The sequence below is a fragment of the Hyperolius riggenbachi genome, chromosome 4 (genome assembly GCF_040937935.1).
Source record: "Hyperolius riggenbachi isolate aHypRig1 chromosome 4, aHypRig1.pri, whole genome shotgun sequence".
In the NCBI taxonomy this organism is placed as follows: domain Eukaryota; kingdom Metazoa; phylum Chordata; class Amphibia; order Anura; family Hyperoliidae; genus Hyperolius; species Hyperolius riggenbachi.
In genome coordinates, this window is record NC_090649.1 from 333,584,456 (window position 1) to 333,601,025 (window position 16,570).

At 43.2% G+C, this 16,570-nt stretch overlaps 2 protein-coding genes across 3 annotated transcripts in view; one reads left to right on the forward strand and one right to left on the reverse strand.

Moving 5' to 3' along the window:
• Window positions 1-13,608, reverse strand: part of NUP133 (nucleoporin 133) — a 175,379-nt gene extending 161,771 nt beyond the window's left edge. Inside the window, exons 1-3 of the mRNA XM_068231837.1 lie at window positions 13,029-13,608; window positions 10,866-10,981; window positions 1,987-2,090 (exon numbers count right to left, since the gene is read on the reverse strand). Coding sequence (XP_068087938.1) covers window positions 1,987-2,090; window positions 10,866-10,981; window positions 13,029-13,195 — 387 coding nt within the window. The 5' untranslated portion in view covers window positions 13,196-13,608. The remainder of the gene's footprint in view (window positions 1-1,986; window positions 2,091-10,865; window positions 10,982-13,028) is intronic.
• LOC137503992 (uncharacterized) overlaps window positions 13,141-16,570 on the forward strand; it is a 50,878-nt gene continuing 47,448 nt past the window's right edge. The window contains exons 1-2 of one of the 2 annotated variants that reach the window (XM_068231836.1): window positions 13,141-13,457; window positions 13,573-13,731. The gene's annotated coding sequence lies outside the window, so the exon portion shown is untranslated. The remainder of the gene's footprint in view (window positions 13,458-13,572; window positions 13,732-16,570) is intronic. The other variant, XM_068231835.1, reaches the window with a different exon arrangement.

The window sequence follows — 16,570 nt, forward strand, 5'->3', positions numbered from 1 at the left end:
GAGCTAGTATAGTGCCCAGTATAGCTAGTATAGTGCCCAGTATAGCTAGTATAGTGCCCAGTATAGCTAGTATAGTGCCCAGTATAGCTAGTATAGTGCCCCAGTAGAGCTAGTAAAGTGCCCAGTATAGCCAGTAAAGTGCCCAGTATAGCCAGTAAAGTGCCCAGTATAGCCAGTAAAGTGCCCAGTATAGCCAGTAAAGTGCCCAGTCTGGGTAGGTAGTGCCCCAGTATAGCTAGTATAGTGCCCCAGTATTGGTAGGTAGTGCCCCAGTAGAGCTAGTAAAGTGCACAGTATAGCTAGTAAAGTGCCCAGTATAGCCAGTAAAGTGCCCAGTATAGCCAGTAAAGTGCCCCCCCCCCCCGCCCGCTCCCTCCCTCCGTGGCCGCCATTACCTGTTCAGCCAGTGGCCGCTTCCTCTAATCCGGGTTCCCCTCTCCATCATGCGTATAAGTGTATCACAGCAGCGCGCCCGGAGCTGCTGCTGTGACGAGGCAGGAGAGAGCGGTACCCCTGGTAACAGGCGATACACATCGCCGCTACAGGAAGCCGCGCTCTCTCCTGCCTCGTCACAGCAGACCACCACCCACCACTTGCATACAAGCCGACCCCCTAACTTTTGGCCCCCTTTTTGGGGGTCAAAAATTCGGCTTGTATGCGAGTATATACGGTAATCTACTTCAGATATTTTAGGTAGCCCCTCATATTACACAGAAGTGGCAAGATTGTACAATCAAGATTGTATCACTTTGTTCCCATTCATCAATCTAACAATCGGCGGCGGGAGCGGCATAAACGAGCAAGGCAGCATCCATTGAGAATGGTCACTGTTTTTGAACACTGTGTCACAGTTTTTGAACAAAAACTGTGATCTTTCTAGGTGGACAATGCACAGATTGGCTCAGGGGATTCTTGCCCCCTGCCACCAATCCCCCGACACCGGGACCATTGCAATACAATTGCGTGCACAGCCCCACACGCCCCTGCTGCTGCAGCAGCACCTGCTCACGTCCATGCAGCAGAAATGATTAATTTCTAGTTTCAGGTTTACCACACTGTTATTTTTCTTTTTTTTAAAGAGAACCCGAGGCGGAATTTTAAAATCTTAATAGGATCCAGAGGCATGTCATGTGCAAAATGACATGCATCTGTGTCCTATTATCGCTGCTAGTACCCCAGGCTCTGCTGCCCCCCCTGAAAATATTGCCAGGCTAGTGACAATCTGCTTGTCGCTAGCCGTTCTGTTTACCAGAGGCTTGTCAATCAGCCTCCTCCATTACAGGCTCCCCCCACCGCTCTCCGCCTCTGCTAGCTTCTTCCAATCAGAAGCCAATCCGCGACCCAGGAAGTACTCCAATGACCTGCCTCTGGGTCCTATTCAGATTTAGAAATTCCGCCTCGGATTCTCATTAAGTTTTTTCTGATCATTTCCCAGCCAATTAAAACTCTTTAATCAAATCTGCTGGTCATCTATTGCCCCAAAACATCCACATGATTCCCTTTGATCTATTTCTACGTAGCATATTGATCTGAATGCTGATCGGACATACTGGAAAATATCTGTCCTATGGAGAAAGAGCAGGAACGGTAGAGGATTGTTGGCCGATAGCATTGCACTGCATAGAGCAGTACAACTCCTACAGTTCAATCAATGCTTGATAAATTTCTTCTGAAAGCTTGCTTCTCAGCTTGCTGTGTGGCGAAGGAATTGGTCACTACCCAATCTAAAGCCTAACAGATAGGGGTTTGGCATATCAGGTCAAAATTGACCCATGTGACAGCCAGGTAGAGAACACAAGGACCAAACTTTTAATTGATTCATTGCATTTGCCCTGCTATTGTACATAGAAGGGTATCTTTAAATTTCCAACAAAAGCAAATTTAACCATGAAATTCTATTAATTCAAGACAAACATGCCAAAGACCGCTTACATCATAAGCACATATGACATGCATGTAAGAAAGCAACATTTGATCAGTATTTACCTTAGCAGATGGAGATTGCACAACCTTCCAAATTGTGATGAGATCATTGTACACTAGCCATGCCCAGCCACTATCGTGAATTTTGAAAGTTAAAGGTTCATCCGCTGCATTAAATAAAAACGTCATTCATTTTACAGAGGTGAATAGCTAATAAAAACAAATATTTTATATTTATACACATACACAATTACCATATTTTTCGGATCATAAGACGCACTCCGCAAAAGTGGGTGGAAAAAGTATGTGCATCTTATGGTCCGAATATAACATGAGACCAAGGCGATGCTTTCAAATGAGTCCACCTCTGTATATCCTGCGTCCACCTCTCCATGTCCTGCATTCCCATTCCCTATTCAAGGGCGGGACCACAACAAACTCATTCTGCACTCGCTGAGACTCCGCTTCTGTTGCTGCATCTGTGACAGGATACGTAAATTCAGGGCAGGACCACAGCAGTTAAAATTTTCCTCCAGCTCGGTAATCTATATAAATGTTTTATGAATGTGTGTGCGCATTTGGCCAAGTGGCTGCTTTGCAAACTTGTTCTATAAATGCTGAGGACGTCTCAGCACAGGAGGAGGAAACTACCCTAGTAGAATAAGCCCTTAAGTTTTTTGGAGGTGGAAAAGAAAGGAGGTGGCGCCTCCCAGCAACCAACTTTTCTGTCATGGCCACAAATCTCTACGGTGGGTGTTATGGTTTGGCGCCACCGGGGGTGGGGGTGTTCAAATGTTAGGCTTAAGAGCCACCAGGGGGGGGGGATGCATCGGTAGAGAAAGGATTCTGTATGAGAGTAGGGTTAGGTATAGTCATAGTAAAATATCGGGAAAGATTACCGATATTTTACTATCAGAATTCAGTAGTAGAATATCACTCATTTTAGGGATATTCTACTAGTGGCAAGCCCTGCGCCCTTTTTTTTACAGGTGCCTACTTTTCCATGTATGCTTCTGGAAGACCCTCAACCAAAGATTAGTGGCTTTTAAACCTTTCCTTGCACCCTGGAAATGTAAAAAATGAACCATCTCCATTACAAAAACCTACTACACAGAAAGTGTACATGCTAGGGTGTGCTAAACAAGTGGGTACATGCACTGGTCAAAAAACAAGAATTAGTAAACAAACACACTACCAGTATATGCCGTTCAACCACCTGATATTTATTGAGAATCAAAGGTTATTTTTTACCTTGATTGATAATAATGAGTCTGTAAAAAAGTTTTTTTGTAGCACACCATATTAATGCACAATTTATCATTAAACGGGGTGTTACCCCACAATGTCTCAAACAGAAAGTCTCAGGGGACTGCACACAGAACAGAATATAGCCAGTTGACCATATCACTCCCCCAACATGGGGAGAGGCGGACACGGACACCTACAATGCCAAAAGATTAAAGCAAACGTGTCCGCATCACCCCATGCGCCAATATCACAGTGGTCAACAGCAATAAAAATGTGCCCCCCCAAAGCCCCCCTATGCCCCCCCCGCAATCACAACACCATGCCCTGCATGCAGACATCCACATCAAGATACCAACTAACATGGGTCGTCACCCATGAAAAAAATGACACTTAAGAACGCAGTCCATAAGAGGCATATATGAAAAATATCCCACGGCAAGTCCTGCTTTCAAAATTCAATGGCATAAGGTAAAGTTCCACTTTAGGAAGATCGTCATGGAAAGATCACTATATTCCTTCAAGAGTCTTTTCAGACCATTTAGGCTGGTGCACCTAGCCAGTTTGCTGTAATATAATAGTTATAGGCCTATGCGGACAAAACAGTTCAGTATTTCAGCCAAGCCATATATCGTGACAACGAAGTTTCCATGCATGTAATACTTCACCATAATTGGATATACACATGAACTTTGCGGATATAGATGCCGTATACACTGTTTCACATAGTTACCACCTCCTCCATTGATGCGATATGCAGCGTCCGCATGGACGGTTTTTAGCCTGCCCGATTGACCGCAGTGTCCACGATGTATATCTGCGGGAGTATCAAACTCAGGGCCTCAGACTTGTATTACCCCAACCAGGCGGGAGTTCAGTCCTTGAAAGTATACGCCATAGTTCCGGGCACCGTGCTCCGATCCGGCGGGAGGGCAGAGGGGGGCAGAGAGGCACATCTCAGCGCGTGACGCAGGCCTACGTCGACGCGTTTCGCCCCGCCCAGGGACTTCCTCAGGACGTACTGCGCAACTGCGCTGGATCACATGACCGCCTTTTATGCGACCGAGAGGTCGTTTCCGCCAGAACTTCTTTTAGGCTGTCTACGCCATACTGCGCAAATCCATTCACCTTTGTGACATCACATATTTAGATCACCTGCGCAGTAGGCCTCATAGTCCACATAGCTCCCTCTGGTGGTACAAATCCATATATGAACATCTTCTGGATCTTTTAATATATTCACATATGCCTATATGTAAAACTTGCCCAATAAAAAATTAATGCTCTGCTGACCTCTAGTGGGCAACATTCGAATAACCCCTGGTGACTTATCCAATTGCAGACAATACTAAATCACTCCCATTCACACCATTTAAGTTATACTATCGGGTGGCAAGTAATCCCATCGCTTACAGTTGCTGTCCATATGAGTCAAGTCGTCTGTACCACATATACCAATCCTATCCAGTCCAACCTAATCGGATTATTTCAAAAACACCTTCAAATTTAGGTCCCTATTTAAACCTTTAGGATACAGTGTGTCCAGTGTGTATATCCAATAACTCTCTTTCCTGTATAGTATAGAATCAGTCTTCTCAAATCTAATGCTTGGATTCAGACAGTATATACACCCTTAACCTTCAGCCCAAGAGGGCTGGATTCATGAAATTCAGCAAAATTTTATCCCTTTTCTCTTCCTTGATAGAATCATTAATACTCCTAATGTGTTCCTGTATGCGGGTTTTAAACTCTCTTTTAGTTTTTCCCACATAGTATAACCCACAAGGACACATTAGTTGATAAACTACATGCGTAGTATCACAATCAATCCTACTGTTAATTTTGAACTGCTGTTTCCTGCTAGAATCGTAAAATACGTCTGTTTCATCAACAAAGGGACAGACTGAGCATTTGCCACATCTTATCATCCCCTTCATCTCAGGAGAACCCCTGCTAAAGTCAGATTTATACTCAGACTGTACCAATAGGTCAGACAGATTCTTGTTTCTCCTAGCCGTTAGCAACGGTCGAGGGCCCACAATTGTGGCAATCTTGTCATCTTTTAGCAATATATGCCAATATTTTTCCACAGTTTCTTTTAATCTGTCCCAATGTCCCCCAAAAGTTGTAATCAACCTGGGGAAATCCTCTACTGCGTCTTTAGGCTTCTTCCTCAATAAAGTGTGTCTATCTGTATGTAGGGCTCTATATAAGGCTGATTTTAATAATTTATGTGGGTAACCCCTAGCCCTTAATCTTGCCCTCAAGGCCTGTGCTTCTTTTAGATACTCTGCTGTTGAGGAACAGTTCCTCCTAATTCGGAGGAACTGGCCAATAGGTACAGCTTTTTTCTGTGAATTCAAATGAGCACTATCATAATGTAAGAGTAAATTTCCTGCAGTTTTCTTTCTAAAAGTCCTGGTAGACAGGCCCCCATCATCCCTGGACACCTTTATATCCAAAAAATCAAGTTCATTTTCATTTATTGTGGAAGTAAGGAAAATATTAAACCTGTTTGAGTTAAGGCTCTCTACAAAATCAAAGAAAATCGCTTTGGAGCCTGCCCAAATCAAAAAAATGTCGTCCACATAACGAATCCATAGTAATACATATTTTTTATATAGGGCATGATTGTAAACTATCTCCTCCTCCCAAGCCCCTAAATGGAGACAGGCATACGCAGGAGAGCAAGCCGCTCCCATGGCAACCCCCCGTTTCTGTCTATAGAATTTGCCGTCAAACGTGAAAAAATTATTCATCAGAATAAACTGCAAAAGGGAATCAACAAAATCATTGTGACCCTCGTTCTGAGGATAGAACCGTTCCATAAATTTAGATGTACCCCGTCTCCCAATATCATTGGGAATGGACGTAAACAAGGATTCTACGTCCAAGCTTGCAAGTAATGCATCCTGTGGCATAGGGGGGCTTTGGGGGGGCACATTTTTATTGCTGTTGACCACTGTGATATTGGCGCATGGGGTGATGCGGACACGTTTGACGGGCAATTAGCATATTAGATGCTTTAATCTTTTGGCATTGTAGGTGTCCGTGTCCGCCTCTCCCCATGTTGGGGGAGTGATATGGTCAACTGGCTATATTCTGTTCTGTGTGCAGTCCCCTGAGACTTTCTGTTTGAGACATTGTGGGGTAACACCCCGTTTAATGATAAATTGTGCATTAATATGGTGTGCTACAAAAAAACTTTTTTACAGACTCATTATCAATCAAGGTAAAAAATAACCTTTGATTCTCAATAAATATCAGGTGGTTGAACGGCATATACTGGTAGTGTGTTTGTTTACTACATCTCCTTCATTAACCTGGTGGACAAAATGTCTGTAGTCACAGGCATTTTATATTCAGGGGACATTTAAAAGTCAATCCAAGAGTAATGGCATGCTTTAAAAAGAAATAATTAGGACTGCCTCCATATTCCTAGTACTAAAAGATCACCATAATTTTTGTAAGTTGATGGGTGGTCTCTATGAATCGGACTTTAGGTGCTCAAACAAGCTGAGATCAGAAGAATTTGGAGGCTAAAGGTAGCCATTAACCTCCCTGGCGGTATGGACGAGCTGAGTTCGTCCAGCAAAAACTTGCAAAAAGTGGTAATGACGAGCTGAGCTCGTCCATGCCGACAGGGAGATTTCCTGTTTCTCTGCCCCGCCGGCTGCATTTTTTTCTCATCAGAGGGATTCCCCAGGATGGCTGGATGCCTGACTGCACGCTGTGGGTAGCGATCTGTGCTACCCACAGCGTGCAGAACAAGCATCCAGCCACCCTAGGGAATCCCTGGGCAGCCAGCGGGGCAGAGAATGTGCAGGGGTTCTCTCTTGTATGCGGAGGCTATGTGGAGGGGGATCCCCCTCTGTGCGGGTGGGGGGATCCCCTTCAATGATGGCTATGTGGGCGGGGGAATCGTACCTCTGTGCGGGTGGGGGGATCCCCTTCAATGATGGCTATGTGGGGGGATCCCCCTCTGTGCGGGTGGGGGGATCCCCCTTCAATGGTGGCTATTTGGGTGGCCTATCCCCCTCCAAACCACCTCCCTCCCGACCCCCCCCCCCCTGTCTCAGCCCGTCGAGTAAATGGATGTACTCACCCGAGGGCTTTCTCCAGCGACGGCTGCAGCGCACTCCCTCCTCCATCTTCGGAGATGGAGGAGGGAGGGCGCTGCAGCCGTCGCTGGAGAAAGCCCTCGGGTGAGTACATCCATTTACTCGACGGGCTGAGACAGGGGGGGGGGGGGGGGGAGGGGATCAGGAGGGAGGGGGATAGGCCACCCAAATAGCCACCATTGAAGGGGGATCCCCCCACCCGCACAGAGGGGGATCCCCCCCCACATAGCCATCATTGAAGGGGATCCCCCCACCCGCACAGAGGGGGATCCCCCTCCACATAGCCTCCGCATACAAGGGGGAACCCCTGTACATTCTCTGCCCCGCTGGCTGCCCAGGGATTTCCTAGGGTGGCTGGATGCTTGTTCTACACGCTGTGGGTAGCACAGATCACTACCCACAGCGTGCTAGGATTGGGGGGGGTCAGGGGACATCTGGCTCACTATATATACCTGGCTGCACATCTGGCTCACTATATATACCTGGCTGCACATCTGGCTCACTATATATACCTGGCTGCACATCTGGCTCACTATATATACCTGGCTGCACATCTGGCTCACTATATATACCTGGCTGCACATCTGGCTCACTATATATACCTGGCTGCACATCTGGCTCACTACACATACCTGGCTGCACATCTGGCTCACTACACATACCTGGCTGCACATCTGGCTCACTATACCTGGCTGCACATCTGGCTCACTATACCTGGCTGCACATCTGGCTACCTATACATCTGGGTCTTATACTCAGCATTGGCGTGCTGACCCCTCGTCGCGTACCTCTGATAGCTTCCCCAGTGTCTTCTTCCATATCCCTTGGCGGATTTTGTTTCTCCCTCGGCGATCACATGTCCCCCGTTGATCGGCGTTTATGACACCAAGGTCATCGGCGTTGATGACAACAGCGTCATCAACATCTTGCAGAAAACACTTTTTTTTTAGTTAAATTCAATACAATAACCTGTATTGAATTCAATTTACAAAAAAAAATTAATTGCAAAAAAAAAAAAAAAAGGTTGAAAATTATTGGAAATTAATTGAAACACTTTTTGCACAGAAATCCTGGGGAAATTGACCGCCAGGGTGGTTACTGATACTACATAATTTGGCAAGATTGTACAATAGATATTGTAACAGGGTGAATATACTTTGAATGCATACTTTAGGTTGTCACTCATTAACAGGACAGAATAGTGATAAGATTGTACAATCAATTGTATAATTGATTTTTACAGTATGGAAGGGATCCCTGTTCTGCTGAAAAAGGCCACTGTAATCAGGAAAGAGTTACCATGAAGGGTTGTATGTGTTCTGCAACAATATTTAGGTAAGTGGCAATTGTCACAGTAACATTCACATGAATGCCAGGACCCAAGGTGTCCCAACAGAATAATTCCAAGAACGTTGCACTGCCTCCACTATTTTGCTTTATCCCTGCAATGCATCCTGCTTATCACTTCCCCAGATAAATGACACACAAACAGCGGGCCAACTACAAGATCTAAAAGAAAATATTAATCACATCAGTCCATCTTCCTTCATTGCTCCAGTTCTGATATTCATAGGTTCATTGCAGGCACCTCTGGGGCAAGCAGGCGCTAGCATGAGTACTCAAACTGGTCTTAGGAAAGCTATAAAGTATTTTATTTCGATACCTCTCTCTCTCTCTCTCTCTTATGACCAATATTAAAGTTTTTAGCAATCTCAAAAATCTCAAAGCTACTGTGGGATTGGACCAAAATAACCTGACCTTCACTTGCCACATGGCTCCAATAAGCCTTATGCACTCATAATTGTAATAAGTTCACCAGTTTTTCTTTCAGAGTTTCCAAACCCTATCCTCAAGGCCCACCAACAGTGTAAGTTTTGTGGAGATCCACAGAGGTAGTTAATCAGCTCTGCTCAGACAGTATTTACCCCACCTGTAAAAGTTTCTAGTTTTCTGAAAATCATGCACTGTCGGTGGACCTGGTAAACAGGGTTGGGAAACTCTGCTCTATAGGACTACTTTTGGTAGGTACTAACCCCTAGGGATCAGCGAGGTGAAAATAACTTAAAGAAAACCTGTACTGAACTTGAAAAGTCAAAATAAACATACACAAGTCATACTTACCTCCTGTGTAGTCTACTCCTCAATCTATTTTTCCTCTCCTGCGTCCTGTTTGTCCACTGTGATCAATGGAATTCTCCGTCCTCCATTTTGAAAATGGCTATTACCCCATAACAGCTTATGGGGTCAGCACACTGTTAAACTGTAACATCGCCCACTTGAGCCATAGGGAAACATGGAAACATCAGTTCTCATCTCAGCTGTAACTGACAGCAACTGATATATAACTGACAGCAACTGATATATTTCAGTTCTGACAAAATGTTGTCAGAACTGTAAGGGATCACTGTAAGAAGAAAATAGTGAGCTTCTGAGAAGAACTGATGGCAAGGTGACTATGTAATATTCATTTGAAGTTACCTCATGTGTTTATTTTAAATAATTTTACTCAGTACAGGTTCTCTTTAAGGTGGCCATACACTTATAGATTTGCAGCAGATTTGACCATCAGATAGATTTCTCTCAAATGCATGTCAAGTCAAATCTGACATGTGCCACAAACTAGGAACAGATTTCCAATAGATTTCAGAATTATTGGAAATCTATTGAAAATCCATCTAAATGCATTATTGTGCCATTAGATCCAATGCAACTCTATGGGCCATCAATCTGCTGCCAGCAGCAGATCGACCTAGATTTTCCATCCTGTCAGATAGATCAAATTGATTGCAAATCGATCGATTTGCTGATTTGAAAGAATCGATTTCTGATTGATCCTATAGAATCGATTGATCGCTGAAATCGACCAGTGTATGGGCTCATCTCATTGACTATCCTTACTCTACACCAGTGGTCCTCAAACTAAGGCCCGCGGGCCGAATGTGGCCCCCTGAGGCTTTTTTGCCGGCCCCCCCACACACAAAATGTATTACTTATAGATGCGGTTAGTTAATCTTTAAATATTGGTGGTCCACAAATAAAATAGCAGTGCTGGCACCACCCATCCACATGGTAGCCCGAAAGCAGTAATTCACTGGTTTTCAATTAAATTCCACATCAGGTGACACTGCAGTCCAATTGGACTTCAGGTTGTCACCTGGGTATGCTTCACTGTGTGGCCCGCAAAGACATCATTTTATGTATACTCCGGCCCCCCAGCAGTCTGAAGTATGTTGACCCGGCCCTCGACCCAAAACGTTTGGTGACCTCTGCTCTACACTAAGGACAACCCACAAAATGAACATGTTTTGACCCTGTTGAATAACCATTCCAATTTAGCCCTTGTCTTTTTCACACAGATCCTTGCACTTGCCCATTTTTATGCTTTCAATACCACAACTTCAAGAAAAAGCCTGTTCAGTTGCTGCCTTATATATATTCTTGATCTGTGGCTTTGTAATGAGATAATCAGTGTTATACACTTCATCTATCTGGGTTTTTATTGTGGGCGCCGACTAGTGAATATGTATATATTTACATACATACATGCTAAAGAAAACCATAAGAGACAAAAATTACCATCCGCACTTGTCAATGCTTCCATGACTTTGACTGGCAAGGATGATCCAAACAGCTGAACATTGTAGTTAACAGTCTCAACTGCAGATGGGAGCACAGATCTTGTTGGTGTTGCTCTGCAAAATCCATATACAAAACTGGTAAGTTATTTAACAAAGCAAAAACGTAATATTTAAAACAATGATTAAATGCAATGAACTTTCTAAACAACTGATTGAAGTAGACCTGTACTGAAAATAGACTTATCAGATAAACAATTGTACATTCAGTAGTAATAGTAGATATAACTTTTCTGAAGTCCCATTCTTATTTTCAGTTTAAGGGTTGCAATTCAAAGTGCAATCTGTACAGCAGTCATGTCAGTGTGACCTAAAATCTGGTTTATTCAACTCCCAAAAACAGAAATAATCACATTTTGAACTTTTTAGCAATGTCCTGCTGTCAAGAGTGTTTACACAGCCAGATGTAAGTGTTTCGGCTTTGAATTACTTTTTAGAAGAGCAGCTACTACAGTTTAACTTCTGACTGCACAGATAAGGCACTGGTTTATTAACTATAATGTAATAGAAAAAAAAACAAAAACATGTGGCACAACAGTTGCTCTGTAATGCAATTCACTGCACCACCTATGTGAAGTTCACAGTTCGGCAGCTGTGCTGTGATACAACTGAGTGCAGGATGGGAACACCACTGCAGAAAGCGCGTGTTAATGGTTACAGTGAAGCATGCTTTTCATTGACTGTATGCTTCACTGTATGGAATGCACAACGCTTTCCCAATCCACTGAGCTGCATTCCTGGTCATCACAGGTAACGCAATGCAAAAGTCACAGAAAAATGAAAAGCCAGATACTTACCTTATCCTTCTCCAGAGCACTAATTCTTGCTTCAGCCCTCTGAAAGTTTGCAGCCACACTGTGCAGGCCAACATAGACAAGCCCAAACTGATTTATGCTATTGCAGACGGCTTGCGCATGCATAGTGTAGGCGCACTCGTTCAAGGATGAGCGCGTGGCCTCCCTTGTTGAACAGGTCTGGAGTCTCAGCACTGGAACGGCAAGGTAGAGGGAGACAGGGAAGCTTCTGGATTATCTATTTGGGGCACTTTCATTCCTTGTCATGAGTGCTTTGACAAAATCTGCATTCGTACAGTCATTTGTACTGCATATTGACTTATGCTAGGTACACACCATACAATTTTCTGTTAAATGTACCTGGCAGATAGATTTTTTTTTTCCAACATGTTGGAAAAAAAAAATATCTGGCAGGTAAACCTAACATAAAATTGTGTTTGTGTATACCTAGCATAACAGTCAATACAGGTATCACCTAAACAACTTTTGTTGTTATGTCTTTGGATTGTCTCAATGACTAATACCGGACCACACGCAATTAACTTCATATTGTCCGCCACAAGCACAAACAAGTTTTAGAACAGTGAATGTTCATAGCCTGAGTTGCTGCTAATGTTATCCCCAGCAGATATTAACAGCTATACAGGGACGGTTGTAGACTTTTTGCTGTCTGAGGCAAACTTGTAAGGATGCACCAACCCCATTTGGAATGATCGCACAGCACCCAACAAATTACTCTGCTTCATTTAATGTCCTCAGTCAGCATATGCAACAACTTGAGACAAGACATGCTGCAGCTCAGCACAATAACAAACTGGCTGGCTGTGAGTCTGTGACAAACTAACTGCTCACCCTCAGCCAGTCGGCCATCCCCCATTCCTCCTCATTCAGGACAGCAGTGCCACCTCCTCCCTTCTGCTGTACAAGTCAAATGAAACACTGCTACTCTCCCACTTTCCCCTCCTCACTGTCAGACTCCTCACACAGCACAACAAGCTGCTTTTCCCTAATGATGACCTCTTCACCTTGCTCTCCTCCTACTGCTTGCTGTTAGTGTAAACACACAGTACAAACATGCTACCCCTGTAATCTCTGCGCCTGATAGTGTTTCACCTTGCTTCATCAGAGAACCAGCCCTGCAGCTATAGCACAGTAAAGCTGGAGCAACAAGTTACTGTGCTATTACTACATATTAGTACAGTAGTTTCTATAAGTAACAGCAATTCCTAAATGATGGGCATACATAAATAGATAGAAAGCTATTTCTGGTATTATAATAGGCGTGCTGTATACCGGCCTCCAGCACTCACCGGATTCCGCTTATGGGGAGCCTCCCCCCTACGGGAGAGAAAGTGGCAGAGGCAGGCGATGAGCCAGCCGCTACTCCGGAAGCCAGGCTCTTCCTCACAGCGGAGCCCCGACCAGTAAGCGGCCGCCTGGCAGTGACGGCGGCTTGGCTGCGGGGAGACGGGAACATGCTTGTCCTCCTGTAATATACGGCGACACAGTTTGAAGTGTCAGCTCCCGCCACACAGACAGGGAGCAGGAAGCCTGCGAATCTCGTGTAGCACAGCTATGATCCAGGCAAGTGGCCACTAGTAATGACGTGTGAGGAGGCGGAGGTCACCCAGCTCCATCCATGTGAAGCAGCAGCGTGTGGGCCGCTCGCAAGCAGCTAGTTTTTGTGTTATCGATCACACAAGCTGTGTCTACAGAAGCTTCAGACGAAAGAGAACTAGGTTGTTATAGCGTTTATGCAATATTGTACTTTTGGGGGGACTTTGTCGCCGGAAAAATAAAAAAAATATTTATTTTCTTTTTTATTTTTATCTATCTATTATTTGTTTTTTGCAGCGTACGGAGCGATGCATTCAGACCAGCCCCTTCAGTCATGAGCTGTGCAACCCGTGACTGCCGGGGGGTGGGACTACACAGCTGAGTGGCTAACAGAGGACGGGAGCGCCAGTACGAGGTATGGGGGAAACAAAATGGAGCAAAAGATGAGAAGATAAGGTAATATCTAGGAGAGGGAAGCGCCAGGGTGCACGGTGGCAATCAGCGGCAAAAAGTGCATTCAATTAGGAAGTCTGCAGGAAGTTTGTATGCGAGGTCTGCTTGTGAGTTGTGTTTATGCACGCTGTTGGTAGGATCTCTAGATTACATTCAAATAGATGGATGTGTGCGGTATATATATTTTTGGGGGTTTTTTTCTGTTAATTTTTACAACCAGTCTGTAATTAGATCACAAAAATGGCCGTGAATTGGAAACTTGAAAAGCACCGTGCTTAGCCATGGATTTTTCTGTTTATTTCTGAAATTCGATATTTATTGATTGATTGATTTTTATTGTGCTGCTGCTTTCAGTTGCCAGCAAGCACTGTGATTTGAAATTGCAAGTTGTACAGGTCATCATGAGCTGCAGTGTTCAGGGGTGTAAAGCTATACAAATAATATTGTAAAAGTGGAGCAGGTTTCTGTTTGGTCGCCCTAAGCAGCTACTGTCTTCCAGATTTTCCTCAAATGTCCCTTTTGCTGGTTTTGATCTGCATCTGTTATACACTATATGAATTATTTTACCAAAATGTGTAAACTATAAGCTCTCTTGGCATTACTGGGACATAGGTCTCTAATAATTAGAAATTAGACACCCATTCATTTGGGTGCCCCCTTCCAGGTAGTTGGGACAAGTTTAGAACATGAAGTCTGCTTCTGATTCCAAACATTTTATTTTTGGTGTTGACTCCAAAGTAAATTCCCATTGCAGCAGACAAGTACAAAATAAGTAGTGGTGATTATAGGCGCAAGCTTAGTTTATGGCTATGCTCACAGAGTGCGATGTAACAGCCACATTGTGACATTGAACGTTGCAATGCCACTGCACACATCAATGCGATGTTTACAGTGCGGCTGGTGCAGTTTAACAGCGTACAGCATCCCAGTGTTTTGCTACAAACCACTTGTGTTAACCAGGGCTGTAGAGTCGGTACAAATATCTTCTGACTCCTCAGTTTATGAAACTCCGGGTACCCAAAATGACTCCGTCTCCTTATGCTACGTACACACATGCGACAACGATCGTTCGTTGAGAACGACAAACAAACTTTTAATTGATGAAAGAACGACCTTAGTAAAGTTAGTTTTAAATTGTGTGTAACGATCTGATCGTTAGAACGAACGTTACATCACGTAAAGCAACTATTATGCTTGTGCATAAAAATGAGAAGTTTCATGGAGAAATAGCGAAATGCGCATGTCAAGCCTAGTACGAACGACCGTTTCCAACGATGTACTACTTTTGCAAACAATCGTCGTTGGTAAAAATCCGCCAAGCTAGATCGTTCGTTCGTTTTTAACGATCTAGCTCGTCCGTCGTTAGACTTAATGATCGTTGGTTGCTTTTTTTTTAAACGATCGTCGTTTGGAACGATTGTTTCAAATGACTATAGTCGCATGTGTGTACGCACCTTTAGTCTAATTCTTAAAGCGGATCCGAGATGAAAAACTAACTATAGCAAGTAACTTGTCTATATATCTTATTTAAAGTTTAGATAGTTTACACAGCAAATCTAGCTGCAAACAGATTCAACAGAAAATGATTATTTCTTTTATTATCATTATTATTTACTATTTATATAGCGCTGACATATTACGCAGCGCTGTACAGTGTGTATATATATATATATATATCTATATATAGATATAGATATATATCTATATATATCTATATCTATATATAGATATAGATATATATCTATATATATCTATATCTATATATAGATATAGATATATATCTATATATATATATCTATATATAGATATAGATATATATCTATATATATCTATATCTATATATAGATATATATCTATATATATCTATATCTATATCTATATCTATATCTATATCTATATATATATATATATATATATATATATATATATATATATATATATATATATATATATATATATATATATATATATATATATATATATATATATATATATATATCTCTATATATATATATATATATATATATATATATATCTCTCTTGTCACTAACTGTCCCTCAAAGGAGCTCACAATCTAATCCCTACCATTGCCATATGTCTATATTATGTAGTATAAGTACTGTAGTCTAGGGCCAATTATTTTAGGGGGGAGCCAATTAACTTATCCGTATGTTTTTGGAATGTGGGAGGAAACCGGAGTGCCCGGAGGAAACCCACGCAGACACGGAGAGAACATACAAACTCTTTGCAGATAGTGCCCTGGCTGGGATTCGAACCAGGGGCCCAGCTCTGCAAGGCGAGAGAGCTAACCACTACGCCACCGTGCTGCCTGTGGTACAATGACAGCAGCCATGTTGTTTGTAAACATTACACACAGGCAACCTTATCTGCACCTTCAGCACTGTGTGAAAAAACCTAATCCCCTCTGCCTCTGAAATCTCTGACTAGTAACACCTCCCCCTCCTCCTGCCCAAACTGAGCTCCCATAAGCCCTTGCTACTGTCTGAAAATGCCAAGGCTCTCTGAAAAACTGTGGGTGAGGCTTGTTTAGTTTATAGGGAATTACAGTATTAAAACATAAAAGTATTTGGCTTGAGGAATGCACTATAAACTATATGAAAGGAACACAATTATGTAATGAGTAAAAGTTCATCTCTGATCCACTTTAACAGAGCTGTGGATTTTGTAGAAAAATCATCCGACTCCTCAGTTTATGAAACTACGACTCTGGGTGCCCAAAATTGCCCCGACTCCTCGACTCAGACTCCACAGCCCTGGTGTTAACAGAGAAACATATTTTTCATTGACTCTATCTGACGCAATGTGCGTTGTGACTTTCCCC